Raw genomic sequence first — 15648 nt, 5'->3', positions numbered from 1 at the left:
TTTTTGGCATATTTAAAATAACTTGTGCACGCTAGGTGTTCGAAATTCTACCATAATTGATTTAAATTACAAGTTTGAAGATTATTAAGGTTCGTGTCATATACTTCTATAATCACAGGCACTGATAGTAGAACAGACAATAAACAAAGGAGTATATAAGCGTGTGTGTGTCAAGTAACGTTTTTGTTTTTGATTTAATGTATTTTTATGCATAATTATAAAACAATACTATCGTTCGGCACTCCTTCTTTATATAAACTATTTTGTTTTGTTTACTTTGCGAAATTACATACTCTTCTGTCCGGATAATTTCCGTAAAGAGGGATACCAAGTGTTTGCTTGACGTATTTATATATTATACGTATTTATATAAAAAACATCTATTAAAAAGAGCAACACACAAGTTTCTTGCTCATTCTTCTTGTGATGAACCTGCATTCCGAATGAGTGGTAGAATCAAAATATGACTATTCAAAAGTGCTTGTAATGAGTTTATTTGAATAAAGATTATTTCTATTTCTATTTTTATTGATAACCTAATATCTAATATTAAGGTATAATAATCTTATTTTTATTATAAACGCGAAAGTTTGTGAGTATGTTTGTTATTCTTTCACACAAAAACTACTGAACGGATTTTGATGAAACTTTACGGTAATTATAACTTATACATCAGAATAAGGCATAGGCTATAAACACGCGGGTAAAACGGGCACAGCTAGTAATTAATTTTTTTTTTATCGGTTGTTGCAGGCGATGTTGTTTTACGCTCCCCGATGGCTGTGGAAGTCATGGGAGGGTGGCAAGATCCGCGCCCTCATGATGGACTTGGACGTGGGCGTGTGCACCGAGATAGAGAAGAAGACGAAGAAGAAACTGATCCTGGACTACTTGTGGGAGAACCTGAGATACCACAACTGGTGGGCGTACAGGTACTACCTGTGCGAGGGACTTGCTCTTGTAAATGTTATAGGTGAGTATGTTCTTATGGCTTATACATTTCAATTAGAAAATGTAAAATTACAAGATTTATTCAAACATGTAACACGCCTGTTTGTTACTCGTTCATCTTGTGATAAGACAGCTTTCCGAATGATCGGTAGATTAAAAATAAAAGATGAGTATACAAAAGTGTTCAAATTAAAGTTTATATATATTATAATAATAATATGAATAATCTCAGGACAATTTACATAGCGCCATCTAGACTCAAATTAAGCTAGTTAAAGCTTGTGTTATGGGCACTAGATAATTGATACAATAACATAGATATTTTTGTTCATAAATACATACATAGAAAACATACAGACAGATACAAACAATCATACTCATGTATACAAAAGTTTGCACCGTGCGAGGTATCAAACCCGTGGTCGTCGGAAGTAAAGCGGTGCACTAAATCGCTAGATAACCGAGGTCGTTGAAATTACAACATAAAAATTGAAGATATAACAACAAAAATTAACTAAATGGCAGAAAATTGATTAACCCAATGAAAAATCACACAGTAAAACTGCTTGGAAGTAGAAATAATGTACAAATTTGTCTCCACTCTCTTAAATATTCAATACCATATAGAACAACACAAATAGATACACAAAACGTGTTTTCTATTTTGTCGCACTACAGCGAAATGGCCGCGTCTCCCGTCCCACTTACATTCACCGCCGCTGCCTCGCAGGATATTCAATTTTAGTTAAACGACTATGTTCGCTAAAATAGAAACATCTAGAAACGTCTAGAAAAGTCGTTTGTTTGACAACGTCTACACCGATTCTGAAACGTGTCCATTATTTGTATATATCTGTAATATTGTAAACAAATTGTGGGTAATAAACATCTAGAAAGGTCTAGAAAAGTCGTTTGTGTGACTACGTCTACACCGATTCTGAAACGTGTCCATTATTTGTATATATCTGTAATATTGTAAATAAATTGTGGGTAATAAACATCTAGAAAGGTCTCGTCCGCCTCTCCTGATTCTGTATGCGTCCATTATATCTGTAATATTGTAAACAAATTGTGGATAATAAACATCTAGAAACGTCTAGAAAAGTCATTTTCTGTGACAACGTCTACACTGATTCTGAGATGCGTTCATTATTTTATTATATCTGAAATATTGTAAACAAATTGTGGATAATAATCATCTAGAAACGTCTAGAAAAGTCGTTTTGTGTGACAAAGTCTCCTGTGATTCTGAAATTCGTTCATTATTTGTATATATCTGCAATATTGTAAACAAATTGTGGGTAATAAACATCTAGAAACGTCTAGAAAAGTCATTTTCTGTGACACTACACCGATTCCGAAACGCGTCCATTATTTGTATATATCTGTAATATTGTAAACAAATTGGGGGTAATAAACATCTAGAAAGGTCTAGAAAAGTCGTTTGTGTGACTACGTCTCTCCTGATTCTGTATGTGTCCATTATATTTGTAATATTGTAAACAAATTGTGGGTGTATTACCAGTATTCAAACAATTTTCGGAAATTCAGAAAATCATAAATATGTAGTTTGCAAAGTCATCAAAGTAGGTTCGTCTGTCTTACTAACGAGTATTTCAGACGCCAAGCATCGTTCCTAACTATATTTTTGGTTTGAAAGATGAGAAATGGTAGGTAAATTATAAGGTAATAATCATGACATTATTTAGGTAACTGCAATGGCTTAAAAGCTGAAGACCGCCTGATAGTAAGTGATAGTAACTGTGGCCTATACCCATGCACAGCACAAGAGACTTCGATACGCGTACCTCCCATTTTTTACCGGCTGGCCCTAAACTAAGCAGAGTTTGTTTTGTACTATAGATATTGGTCGACTGAATATGGATGGATCGATGGATGTTTGTTACTCTTTCATACAAAAAGTACTGAAATATTGAATATACTTTACAGTATTATTTTTACTAATCCTTACTTCTTTACTAATATTACAAATGCGAAAGTAACTTTGTCTGCCTGTCTGTCTGTCGCGTTTTCACACCAAAACTACTGAACCGATTTACATGAAAATTGGTACAAACATAGTCTTTACCCTAAGAAAGGACATAGACTTTGTAAAACGATTGTAAGCGGTTTAAAGGGGAGATGTATAGAAGTATTGTCATAATTTAAGCTTGAACCTTACTTTTTAGGTACGTATTTTTTTTTCTTCATATTTCACGTTCGTGTCTGACTAGAAAATCAATCGCTGCGCTAGGTCACATGTTTTCCAATGATAGGATACTAGGACTGCATATTCCTGTGAGATGTTCCCACACAGGAGCACTGTGAATAGAGCGGGGCTTCGCCGCGTCGGCCACGTGTTTAACGAATACGGTTACCAGGAGCACATAAAGTGGCATGAATTGGCATGGCAGATATACTGGATGATCATGATGGCTTGGTAATGCGTGGGTTCTAAGTGTAGGAGGAGACTTTAACGTGCGGTTTGTTGGAATGAAAATAAAATATGGATTACAGTAACAAATTATAGAAAGGACATCATTGGCTTTTTAATGCTAAAAAAGGGTTGTAAGGGGTTGTAAGGGATTGACAGGAGAGGTGAAAGGTAGTATGGAAATAACGTAATATTTATAGCTTGAAACTTATTTTTTATCTTCAAATTGGCGTCGTGTTTCTGACTAGAATCAATCGGTACGCCAGGTCACATGTTTTTCAGCGATGGGATACTAGGACTGCATATCCTGTAAGAGATGTTTCCACACAAGAGCGCTGTGAATAGAGCGAGGCGTCAGCCACGTGATTAACGAATACGGTTACCAGGAGCACATAAAGTGGCATGGATTGGCATGGCAGATATGGCCTTTGGATTTTAATTGCAGATACTGTATGATCATGATGGCTTGGTAATGCGTGGGTTCTAAGTGTAGGAGGGACTTTGACGTGTAGTTTTGTTGGAATGAAAATAAAATATTTATCCAGAGTATTGTAGAATTAACCCAGTTTTAAAATAATATTTTCCATTATTGTATATTAGTAAAAAAAAATAGACCCTGAGAAAGAACATCATAGGCTTTTTAATCCGAAAAAGGGTTGTAAGGGGTTGAAAGGGGAGGTGAAAGGTTGTATGGAAGTATAATCTTATTTTTTAGGTTAGTATGTTTTTTATTCTTCTTATTTCGGCGTTCGAGTCAAGTCAAACGCTACGCCAGGTCACGTGTTTTCCAGCGACGGGATACTAGGACTGTATATTCCTGTAGGAGATGTTCCCATACAGAAGTGCTGTCAATCGAGTGGGGTGCTGTCAATCGAGTGGGACGTCGGCCACGTGATTAACGAATACGGTTACCAGGAGCACATAAAGTGGTATAGGCCTTTGCATCGTCATTTTTAAAGCTAGAAACTTGAAAGTGAAAGTTTATATGGAAATTCGTCATTCTTCACTTATTCCACTCGGACAAAGTGGTGGGAATAGCTATTAGCTTATTAATCAAAAAAACACAGACGATAATCTACCACGATATTATGTAAATTGGGCGAAATATAATGATATATATCAAGTAAGTGCTATGATAAAGATGTTACTAGCTTGTATACTTAAATACGTTTTGTTTGTCATTACATACATAATATACATATAAATAGAAAGTGCTTATTTTTCTATTGGTGCGAGTAGTTTTAGAATGATATCTGTATGAGCCATTAAAGCCATCCAAAACAAAACACGCTCGCATATTTTTAATCGCACACGTCAACAATATCGGGTATTAGAAGTTGTCGCAGTAAATGTTGTTTTTATGTTTCTTTTTAATTCAATATGTTATGATTTACAATGGACGGTACAAGAGAGGGCTAGTTGGCGATTCAGAGCGGGCGCGCGGCAGATGTGCCGCTGATATTTCAGTAAGAAGATGTTTACGGACTCGTTTGGCCATAAAAAGTGCGTCAAGCACTCGCTGGACTTGAGTTTGGAACGGCCTCGGTGGTCTAGCGGTTTAACAGACCGCTTTAATTCCGATGGTCGCGGGTTCGATTCCTCGCACGGTGCAAACTCATAAGTATGATTGTTTGTATCGGTCTGGGTGTTTTCTAGATATATTATCTATGTATTTACAAAAAAAGATATCTAAGTATTTATATCAGTTGTCGAGTACCCAACACAAGTCCTGCTTACCGTGGGATTAGATGGCGCTGTGTTAATTGTCCATGGTTATTTATTATAATTGCATACTAACGATAAAGGTGCGACCAAATTATCTTAATTCTCAGCTACATTGCTGTCAGTTATATATGTTACGACTAACCCTACTTAAAAATAGAGGTAAATAGAAGAGACAGTAGAAGAGTGGCAATTTAGGGTTGTATATATTTTTTAATGCCGAAACAAATATAATTAAGATAAACGATGCAAACAAAAGAAAATATATGTATTTATAAACAAACTAACTTTTGCCCGCGTCTTCGCTCGCGTTAATTTATTCCCTTAGGGGTGGAATTTATAAAAATCCTTTCTTAGGGGATGCCTACGTCATAGTAGATTTATGCATGCAAAGTCTCTGCCCGATCGGTTTAAAATTGACAAAGTTTCATCCCCTATTTTTGCTACTCTGCGTATTCAAATTATTAATATACAATAGATAGAATATACTTTGTTTGCAACATATAGTAAAGAAGAGGTACAAACATTATATCAAACGGCAAATGTATCGTTACAATATGGCGACAATTATATATAATACAACTAACTGACATCACGAACTGCGTTCTGCCTCAAAATTAAATATTATAGAAGTTTAGTTGCGCAATAAATTTCTAAACGCACCCTGTTTGACAGGTAATAGAATATGGGAAAATGAAATTGTTGATTTTTATATTTTACATGCAATTTCTTCATATTACATCGCCGTTTAAACCTTCTCTGTACTTCCACGAATATTTCAAGACTAAAATTAGCCAAATCGATTCAGTCATTCTCGTGTTTTAGCGATACTTTAGCTGTATAAATAAGCGTAGAAAGAGATGGGCGAAAACAGAGACTTTGCATTATACCATTAATAGATTATTACCTACTCGCTTCGGCTTCGCACGGTTGTACATGTATTATATTTATATAAAACTTCCTCTAGAATCACTCTAACTATTTAAAAAAACCCGCTTCAAAATCCATTGCGTAGTTTTAAAGATTTAAGCATATATAGAGACAGACAGACAGCGATATTGTTTTGTACTATATAGTGAAGAAGTATGAAAATTCATATCCGCCGTTTTCCTGCCCGCACACGTGTAAGGACAACGGAGACAGCAAATTTCGATCGCACTGAACGCACCCGTTTTTGTTATTGGAAACGCGACCGGAAGTTGCGTTATACCCACAGAATAATAAGCTTGTACCCCACGCCGTTAAAATTGGCGGAAACACTTTGAAGAAGCAATTACCTGCATATAAATATAATAATAATAAATAATAATGTAAAGGGAGGGGATGCCCTAAGAAAAGATGGATAGATTGTGTGAAAGATGATATGAATAAAAGAAGAGTATGTTTAGATATGACGACCGACACAGAGCAGTGGAAGAGAATGACATACTGCACCGACCCCAAATAATGGGATAAAGGCAAGGCAATGAATGAATAATAAAAATATATTAAATCTCTGCTCTGACTTGAATAGATCAGTCCCCACGAGCACGTCACTTTCACGAGTGTAACAATTCAAATTTACGCATGTATTTTTTTTATCAGTATCCATATTGTCTAGTTCGTTTGGCTACTTTAGTTGAGAAGATCTGGCAAGAAAATAAATTGGTACCTTCGTTCTTCCCATCTGTGTTTCGAAATTCATTCTTTACAGATCTTTCCCTCGCCGGAAATATAAATTAACACATTTTTTGTTATTAATATACTGCATTTATTCCACAGGGCAAATGTTCCTGATGAACCGTTTCTTCGACGGCGAGTTCATGACGTTCGGACTAGACGTGATAGCGTATATGGAGTCGGACCAGGAGGATCGTGTGGATCCCATGATTTACATATTTCCAAGGTAAATATAGTATTTTACACTCCAACTTCTATTATAGCATTACTCGCAATATTAATTCTAAAACAAGTCCATGATTTATGAACAGTCACTGACTTCTAAATCTAAATTTAAAATATATTAATATATAACTCAAAGGTGACTGACGTAGTGATCTATCAACGCACAGTCCAAACCACTGGATGGATCGGGCTGAAATTTGGCATGCAGATGTTATGACGTAGGCATCCGTTAAGAAAGGATTTTGATTAATTCTACCCTCAAGGGGATAAAATAGGGTATGAAACTTTGTCAATTTTAAACCGATCGGGCTGAGATTTTGCATGCATAAAGCTACTATGACGTAGGCATCCCCTAAGAAAAGATTTTGATAAATTCTACCCCTAAAGGGATAAATTAACGCGAGCGAAGCCGCGAGCAAAAGCTAGTCTGCCTAGAAAACAAAGCAAGCCGCTTGCTTTTTTCAAGCTCCAGATGATTCTTTCGATAGAAGAGTGAATGAAATATGTCAGTGACATTACATGATAAAGAGGCATGACAACTTACACTTGGCCCTTCGGAAAGGAAATGAATGAAGGATAGCGCAAGTTGTTGTTTTCGACACTGGTACAGAGTCGACACTGGTACAGAGCCATACCTGAGACCAACATTTGTATTCAGTAAACGTTTTATCAACATTTCAGTCATCGCTTCACTCAAGGCACCCGTATCCATTCCCAAATATAAAGTTTCTACTGAGCTATCGAGTTTGCCTATATTTCTGAAAAAAACACTAGTGCCTCGATCCCGCTCTCGAGCGTGTGGCACTGCAGACGCTATTAAGTTTTACAGAAAACCAATGTATTGTAATGTAATCTTACCGCAGATTCTAATTTTGAATTCGTATGTGATGCTTACAGAATGGCTCTAAAGGAATGGTAATTGACAGAATGTGTATTGTGATTTACGTGGTATTGATACTGTCAGTGACATTCTGGTGTAAGCTTCACTGTTATTCCAATTATTAGAAAATAAAAAGGACGCTCATCGGTGGATGCCATGGATGCACATTCCTTCAGTCGCAATAATATCATACATAAACCTGTTATCATATTCTTTAACACTGCTATTAATATATATTAGGCAGCCACTGGATGGAGATTTGACAGCAGAATTTTAAATTATTTAAAGATCTCATGCAGTTAAGTCTCTTTCAGACTCTTTATTTATTTTAAAATAAGTAAAACAATAAAACTCATGCCATATTTTGTAATTAATAAGCAATCTTTTATCTATTACAGAATGGTGAAATGCACGCTATTCAACAAATTCGGCTCGTCAGGCGAAGTCGAGCGGCACGATGCTCTCTGTATTCTACCGTTGAATGTGGTCAACGAGAAGATCTACGTCTTCCTCTGGTTTTGGTTCGTCATCCTCGGGTTCCTTACCTTCATCACGTTGTTGTACAGGCTTGTGATCATTTTCTCCCCAAGAATGCGTGTCTACATGATGCGCATGAGATTCAGACTGGTCAGACGCGACAATGTCGACACGATAGTAAGGAGAAGCAAGATGGGCGATTGGTACTTATTGTACATACTCGGAGAGAATCTCGACTCGGTGATATTCAGAGATATAATGCACGAGTTTGCCAACAAACTGAATCACAACTATCAGCATCATATCCACGGTGTTCCGGACGCGTGACCTCCGATCCCCGGGTGGGTATTCCACACGTGACTGACGTCGTTGCAGCGCGACATGGACCCGCCCGTGTGAGTCACGCTCGAAACCACTAAATAAGTGCGTAATGAGTCAAAGAGAAGAAACTCTTTGTTCAATTCGGAGACGTGACAAGCGGACCTAGTCGGCTGCCCTGAAGCACCCCACGCCTGATATAGACAATACTACGGAGTGTATCAAAGACTTCTTTAATGCGATACTATCTGTAATTATAAGAATCGTAACAGTGCAATTCTAAACACGCAATAATAGTTTGTACTTAATCTTTAAGAACGTGATCTCAGGATGAATCCTATCGAAGGCCTTTTAAATGTCAGTGATGACGGCTATCCCGTTAGAGTTACTAGTGTTCAACTTTTAGAAATATTTTACTCATAGTTTTGCTGCTCGTAGTTAATTCAAACCGCTATCTTTTCTCTATTCTAGATATAAATTGAATGTAAGCACACAAATAAGGCACACAACTTTATCTTTTTTACACAATTTCTCACAAAAGATTTGACAGACCAAATAATAAACAAATATAAAAGCAATAACAATTATAAACGCAATAACTAATGGTTAATATATGTAACGTAGCATAGTAGATACTGGGAAATTTTCTAGTTGGAGAATAAAAAGTTCCTTAAACTGTTAGGATTACTCAAGTTCGTACAGATATCTATGATTTGGACAGACCAAAATCACTTTGCGTGCCAAAAGACATTTTACGTTATTTTCCAGAGCATTTTTGAGCGAGTCAGTTACATTAATTAAAGCTGTACTTATAGGTGTTAATGGATTAATAATATTTCCTGTAGAATCCTAAGTGAACTTTATAATGTAATCCTCGTTCAAGTATGCTTTGAATAAGTGTAACAAAATTGGGGCTTGTGTTTTAAAAACGAGCGAACGAGTGTTTTAGTTTCTCTAAATGAAGAAATAAAGTATTATCAACTAGGATTGAGTAGTTAGAATCTAGACCACGTTTAGTGGCATAGTGTGTTAGTGCAAATTGGCCGTTGTTTTCTAAAATTCTAATCTTATTACTAAAATTAAAGGCCGATAAGGACCAATTGGGCCAAATTCTAAATTTAATGTCTAGATTCGATCGAAATATTATGAGAAGAAATCTTTGTTGTGTCTGATTCGTTATCTCGTGCTAGATGATTATGAAATGTTGGAACTATTGTTGTGTTTATATGAATAGTATTTAACCGTAATGCTGAATCAATCGGCTTGTATCATTTTAGTTCTAATTTATTATTCTAACTTGTTGACTAAAATAACAAAGAAATGAGAACATACAGCCGTATTTGGTTTGGGATACGAAAAATGTTAATGTCCAATTTTATTTGCTTTTGACTGTTTAAATAAAGTAAAAGTTTTGTACGTCGATGCGTTACTTGAACGCTGTCGATATTGAAATATTCCAACAATTACCCTACAAAATTATATATACCTAACTAATTTATTTAAATGTTATTTCTATACACGTCCTAATTACACACAAAATTCCAGATAATTAATCACCACAATATCACGATAATATTCAGTATTGTAGTTACTTCTTATAAATGCCAAATATCGTGCCAAAAATTAATACTTTAGTGAATGGATTATGCGAAATGAGAAAGTTACCATGGGAGACATCGAATAAATAATAATGGAAGTATTATGTATTTTATTTAATGTCCTAATCAAATAGAAACTCTGAAAAGCATATTAGAGAATGCAGAATACCTTAATTAGATTGGTTTATATGAAATTGAGTTTGCAAAAAAAGAATCCAAAAGAATCTAGTACACTATACTTCATATAAAGAAGTACCGACAGAATCGAAGTCCGAAACTGTCTGCCTAAGTGTGTATCAATCATATTGATTTCAATCCCAAACTGTTTTTTTAATGAATGCGCGCTAACGTTATACGCTGTCGAGGTGCCAGTGGAGGATGATAAGATGAGCATGATATCAGGTCAGTTAACCCGTCCTGGATTAACCAGGAACTTTTCACGATGGTTATCAGAGACAACCACATAGAGGTCAACCTAACATGGTATATAGCAATTAAGTTATTAAGCACCATTCCAATCCCCCAATCCAAAACAGTTAATTTCGTGGATATAAACCAAATAAACCGTTTGCAATGTAGATTTCTATGAGATGGACTTTGTTTGCCTATTCTAGAGGGCATAGTACATATGATGAAAAATTTTTTTTCTTTAATAACTCCAACGCCCGCACTTTTATAGCTTCAATGAACGAAAACGGGAGCGAGTTATCTCTGACCTCGCTTACATTTCCGTTTTGAAATCCGCAGAATGACTTATAGAGCAGCTATATGCATTTTTAATGCATAAAACTATAGTCCAAGAGTTTGACGACCTCGGTGGCGGCTGACCTAGCGGTTTAGCACACCGCTTTACGACCGATGGTCGCGGGTTCGATTCCTCGCACGGCACAAACATTTGTATTCATGAGTATGATTGTTGGTATCGGTCTGGGTGTTTTCTATATATAATAGGGATTTATTTACAAAAAAATATCTATGTATATGTATCAGTTATTTAGTACCCATAACACAAGCTTTAGCTAACTAACTTGGGTCTAGATGGCGCTATGTGAATTGTGAAAAAAAAGAGTACTCCCACTTTTAAGAAACTACTCAGGCTCTTGTAATTTCAATCATCATTGGGACAAGGGATTAACATAGGAGCTCAGGCCGATACATTTTCGATTCCCATCCGAATAGTATAGGGGATCGATCAGAAGGGATATGAGAAAAAATTTTAATAAGTTTCGTCTAGATTGCTAACTTCAAGGATGCTTAAAATTATTAATATAGTATAGTATTAACCCATAAATAACTTAATTATTCGCCATAGATCTCTACTAATTAGGATTTAATGCTGTTTGGCGGTTTGTCATAGGACTTTAAATGTTAGACATGGGTTTCTTCTGATAAGAGGATATAGTCTTGAGCAAAAAATTTACAAACGTTTTATTTAGAATCTCCTATTCTCGCATTGATATATTTGTGTTTGTTCTCCTGGTCGACTCTTCAATATCCTAAGGATATAAAGCAATAAAGATCACAAGAGATTAAATACTATACCTTAACAGAGACTGTAAAAAAACTGTCTGCGGAAGTACCTCAGTTTCAGTTAGCAGCTTGCTTTGTAAGCTATATTTCGATTGAAAGATGAGATGTCTTATCTCATCCTTCAATCATAAAATTATGAAATTACAGAATTTGGAAGCATAACTATTCCAAGGAGCAATGCATGGGTGGTATCCCGCGCATCTTGATGACGTGATGTCCTGTGTGTTGTTCATGTATGTATATAGACATTCTCCATTAGGTGGAACGTTACGGCCACTCTGCTATTCTAGTTACTGTAGAAAAAGAGCTATACTTCTTATCATTATTGTCATGCAAATGAGAAAAATTATATTAATCATTTTTCTCATATTTTCTATAGGCGGTAAGATGTTGGTTTCCATATTCTAATAACATTCATTTATGAATGCTATATGATCTATATCTACTGATGAAAGGTTGGATACATGCTAAGATTATTGAGATACTCTGCTTCTCAAATTATGATGACTCTTTTATCTTTCTTTAACACTATATGCTCCTGCTGCTGCGCTAGCGTGACACTACTGGTAAATAATAGAAATTATGTGAAGTCAGATCAGTTAATTTTCGACGCCAAAGTCCTCATATAGTTTTGCCCGTATTTTGCAGAGTAATTATTGGTTTTGGGATATGCTTCATAATTAGTAAGACAGTTTGTCCGATTGCCAATCTTTGCCTTCCCAAGAAAATAGCGATCCAAAACTTTAATAATTTCACTGTTTATGCAAAAAAACGCGGGCTAAGTTTGGGCGTCACTTTTCACATTCAAAATAATAGGAATCCATAAGTGTGAAGCACCGCAATACTCTAATAATTACCTGTATATCCAATCTCTTCTCACACATCAGAAACTGCATAAGTGAAAATATGTCAAATATCGCAGTGCAGTTGCTACTTCAACAGTATTCTATAGCTACATGGTTGTTCATAGATTTACTATTACCCCAGTGAGTACAAAAACATTTCTTAGTGTGAGTGTGATTTATGATCCACTATTGAAGGATATGACTATCTTCTTCCAACATCAATACGCGACAATTGATGCACAGTCTGGTCATTCACTCTTTACAGTTTATGCACCTGAGCTCTTCATTAAGTGGACAGTTCAATATTTGTATGAAATACTCGATTGATGTCCATTTTCATAGACCTTCGAGGGGTGTCGTGTGGGAACGAAATTGCAGTGCTTTCTGTATTCCTGGTACTTTATAAGCTACACAGTAGTGGCAGGCCTTTGAAATGCACTCTGCAGTTACGATGTCTACGAGCATACAGATATTTAACTAACAATGGAAAATAAATAAATCACTCACTACATAGTATAAAACAAAGTCGCTGTCGTTGTCTGTCCGTCCATACAGACAGTCCGTCCGAACGGATTTTGAAGCGGTTTTTTTTTTAAACATAGAGTGATTCAAGAGGAATATATAATACATGTACACCCGTACGCAGCCGGATCGAATAGCTAGTATAACACATTCTATAAAAATTGCGGTTCTGACTCAGAACTTAATGTATTCACACATTTAACTAATAAATTTAAATTGCCGTCAAATAGCACTACCGATATTTAATTATGAATATTTCTGTTATACCTGTTGGAAACTCCAACAAAAATAATTGTTACAACCTCTTTAATAATTAATTTCATAATTTTCAAGTAGAGAACGCTGTGTTCTCAAGATTAGGATTCTTTTGTTTCTGTTCTTCTTGAATATTTGTTACATCGTTGATTATATAAAAATATATAATTACAATTTAAATTACAATATGGTGCTTTCTAATTGTTTTCAACGATAACACCCATGCATCTCGTTGACAGTCACAAAATACCTACTTCCTGTTTAATTATTATTTATTTACTTTTTTTATTTCCTTCAGACAACTTAATATTATTTATATAACAATATTGGCACATATTATATATACCTTAAGGACTAACATGTGTATATAACAATATATATATATATATTGTTTCTGTGATTACCATACTGACTACAGCAATCTGCTAAGTTAGCGCCGGTACACTCCCTTCAGGCTTCCTTCATGAAGGTTTCATGACATCTAGTATATTTTGTTATATATTTGGAATATCAACCATCGGCCCACGTGATGGTAAGTGGTAATCGTCGCCTATTTACATGAAAAGCAGTATCAATGTTATCATGAGGCACCCGTGATAACAGTCATGTGTTTCCAAACTGGAGGACTAATATTCAATCCTCTTATCAAGTAATTATACATCGAAATGACATCTTATATATAACATTCTCGTGTCACAGTTTTCGTTCCCGTACTCCTCCGAAACGGCTTGACCGATTCTCATGAAATTTTGTGAGCGTATTGAGTAGGTCTGAGAATCGGCCAATATCTATTTTTTCATCCCCCTAAATTAGGGGTAGTCCACTCCTAAATTTTTATTTTTTATTTTAAGGCAAAACAACGTTAGCCGGGACAGCTAGTTTATATTTAAATTCTCGTAACCCTGTGTTATACTTCTCCGAAACGGCTTAGCCGATTTTGATCAAACTTTGACATGTGAATATACATGTAAAATTTGATCAAAAGATCTGAGAATTGGTTTTTATACCCCTAAGTGATTAGGATGTACCACCTTAATTTTTCGTGGACTAAATATAACTACCCTATCTGCAATTACAACCTGGAATGTATATAAACATAACTTCAATAATGCAATAAACGTACTTACAGTACGTTTTCTTATTAAATAAATCATTACGGAGTCCCGTTTTTGTAGTAATTCTCTTAAATCTATAAAATGGCAACATTATGCTGCTAACGTGAAAATTCGATACAACAATCCTGCCAAAATATAATATTAGACAATACTGCAGTACCAGTTGACGATATGATAAACAAATCTACTATCTACTATATATAATAATATTTATTCTACCATTATCAAAGACTGCAAGTACACACAAGAACATGACGCATCTCTGATAAGTAGGTACTTAAACTCTATTTAAAATGAATTCTATAATACAAACAATTAGGGTTTATTTTTCAGTGTTTATTAAATCATACATTGTGTTAGTTATTAGGTCTAGTTAGTAATGTTATATGATAGATTATTAAATTTAAAGATTATTCTTATTTTATATACGTCGCTACAATATAAACATTCTTCATTAGTAGGTGATTCCCATTGTTGTTAGAATTAAGACTAGTCAAGAAACGGTTCCTTTAATTCCTTTTTTTATCTATACTTAGCATCCCTTTGTCCATACTTAGAACATTTTGATCAATGTTTTGACCGGCCTCTGCGACCTCCTGACCTGCTTCTGGAACGTTCTCTGGACCTACCTCTGGATCGATCCCTAGATCTTCCTCGAGAATGTCCTCTAGACTTGCCTCGTGATCTACCTCTAGATGTGCCTCGAGATCTCCCTCTGGACCGGCCTCTAGATCTTCCTCTGGATCTACCTCGAGATCTACCTCTGGATCGACCTCTGGATCTACCTCTGGATCTGCCTCTTGAACGACTCCTGGATTTTTCTCTGGACCTGCCCCTAGAACGTGAACGATCCCTACTCCTCTCGCAACGTCGGGACTTTCTTGATTCAACTGCACCTTTACCAATTAAAGACTCGATGTCACGAATTTTGGCGACAAGCAGCGCCTCCATCTCTGGTTGTAGCTTTAAGAAATTGCACGATCTGGAATCTGTAACACAGAATAACGCTGGAGTTTTAATATCTAATTTACTGGATGCAAATTACGCGCCAATAACTTGTGTGGTTGATATTGTTTTTCCGAATGAGAAATGCCGGCAAGAATCGGGACTTATATGC

At 35.7% G+C, this 15648-nt stretch overlaps 1 protein-coding gene across 1 annotated transcript; it reads left to right on the top strand.

The window, feature by feature from the left end:
- The first annotated feature begins 741 nt into the window (after positions 1 to 741).
- On the top strand, positions 742 to 9200 carry LOC131855500 (innexin shaking-B-like). Its single transcript, XM_059206779.1, has 3 exons — positions 742 to 973; positions 6869 to 6992; positions 8270 to 9200. The coding sequence occupies exons 1-3, from the start codon at positions 757 to 759 to the stop codon at positions 8673 to 8675; spliced, it is 747 nt and encodes a 248-aa protein (XP_059062762.1). The 5' UTR covers positions 742 to 756; the 3' UTR covers positions 8676 to 9200.
- Positions 9201 to 15648: the final 6448 nt, after the last annotated feature.

The sequence above is a fragment of the Achroia grisella genome, unplaced genomic scaffold (genome assembly GCF_030625045.1).
Source record: "Achroia grisella isolate CSIRO2021 unplaced genomic scaffold, CSIRO_AGI_Agris_v1 utg1436, whole genome shotgun sequence".
NCBI classification, from domain to species: domain Eukaryota; kingdom Metazoa; phylum Arthropoda; class Insecta; order Lepidoptera; family Pyralidae; genus Achroia; species Achroia grisella.
The sequence above is the reverse complement of the archived record's forward strand: the minus strand, read 5'-3'. Positions and strand labels throughout refer to the sequence as shown.

Coding starts and splice junctions, on each gene's coding strand:
- LOC131855500 (XM_059206779.1), top strand. CDS start 757: ATGTTGTTTTACGCTCCCCGATGGCTGTGGAAGTCATGGGAGGGTGGC. Junction 974..6,868: donor TGCTCTTGTAAATGTTATAG/GTGAGTATGTTC, acceptor TTTATTCCACAG/GGCAAATGTTCCTGATGAAC. Junction 6,993..8,269: donor ATGATTTACATATTTCCAAG/GTAAATATAGTA, acceptor TATCTATTACAG/AATGGTGAAATGCACGCTAT.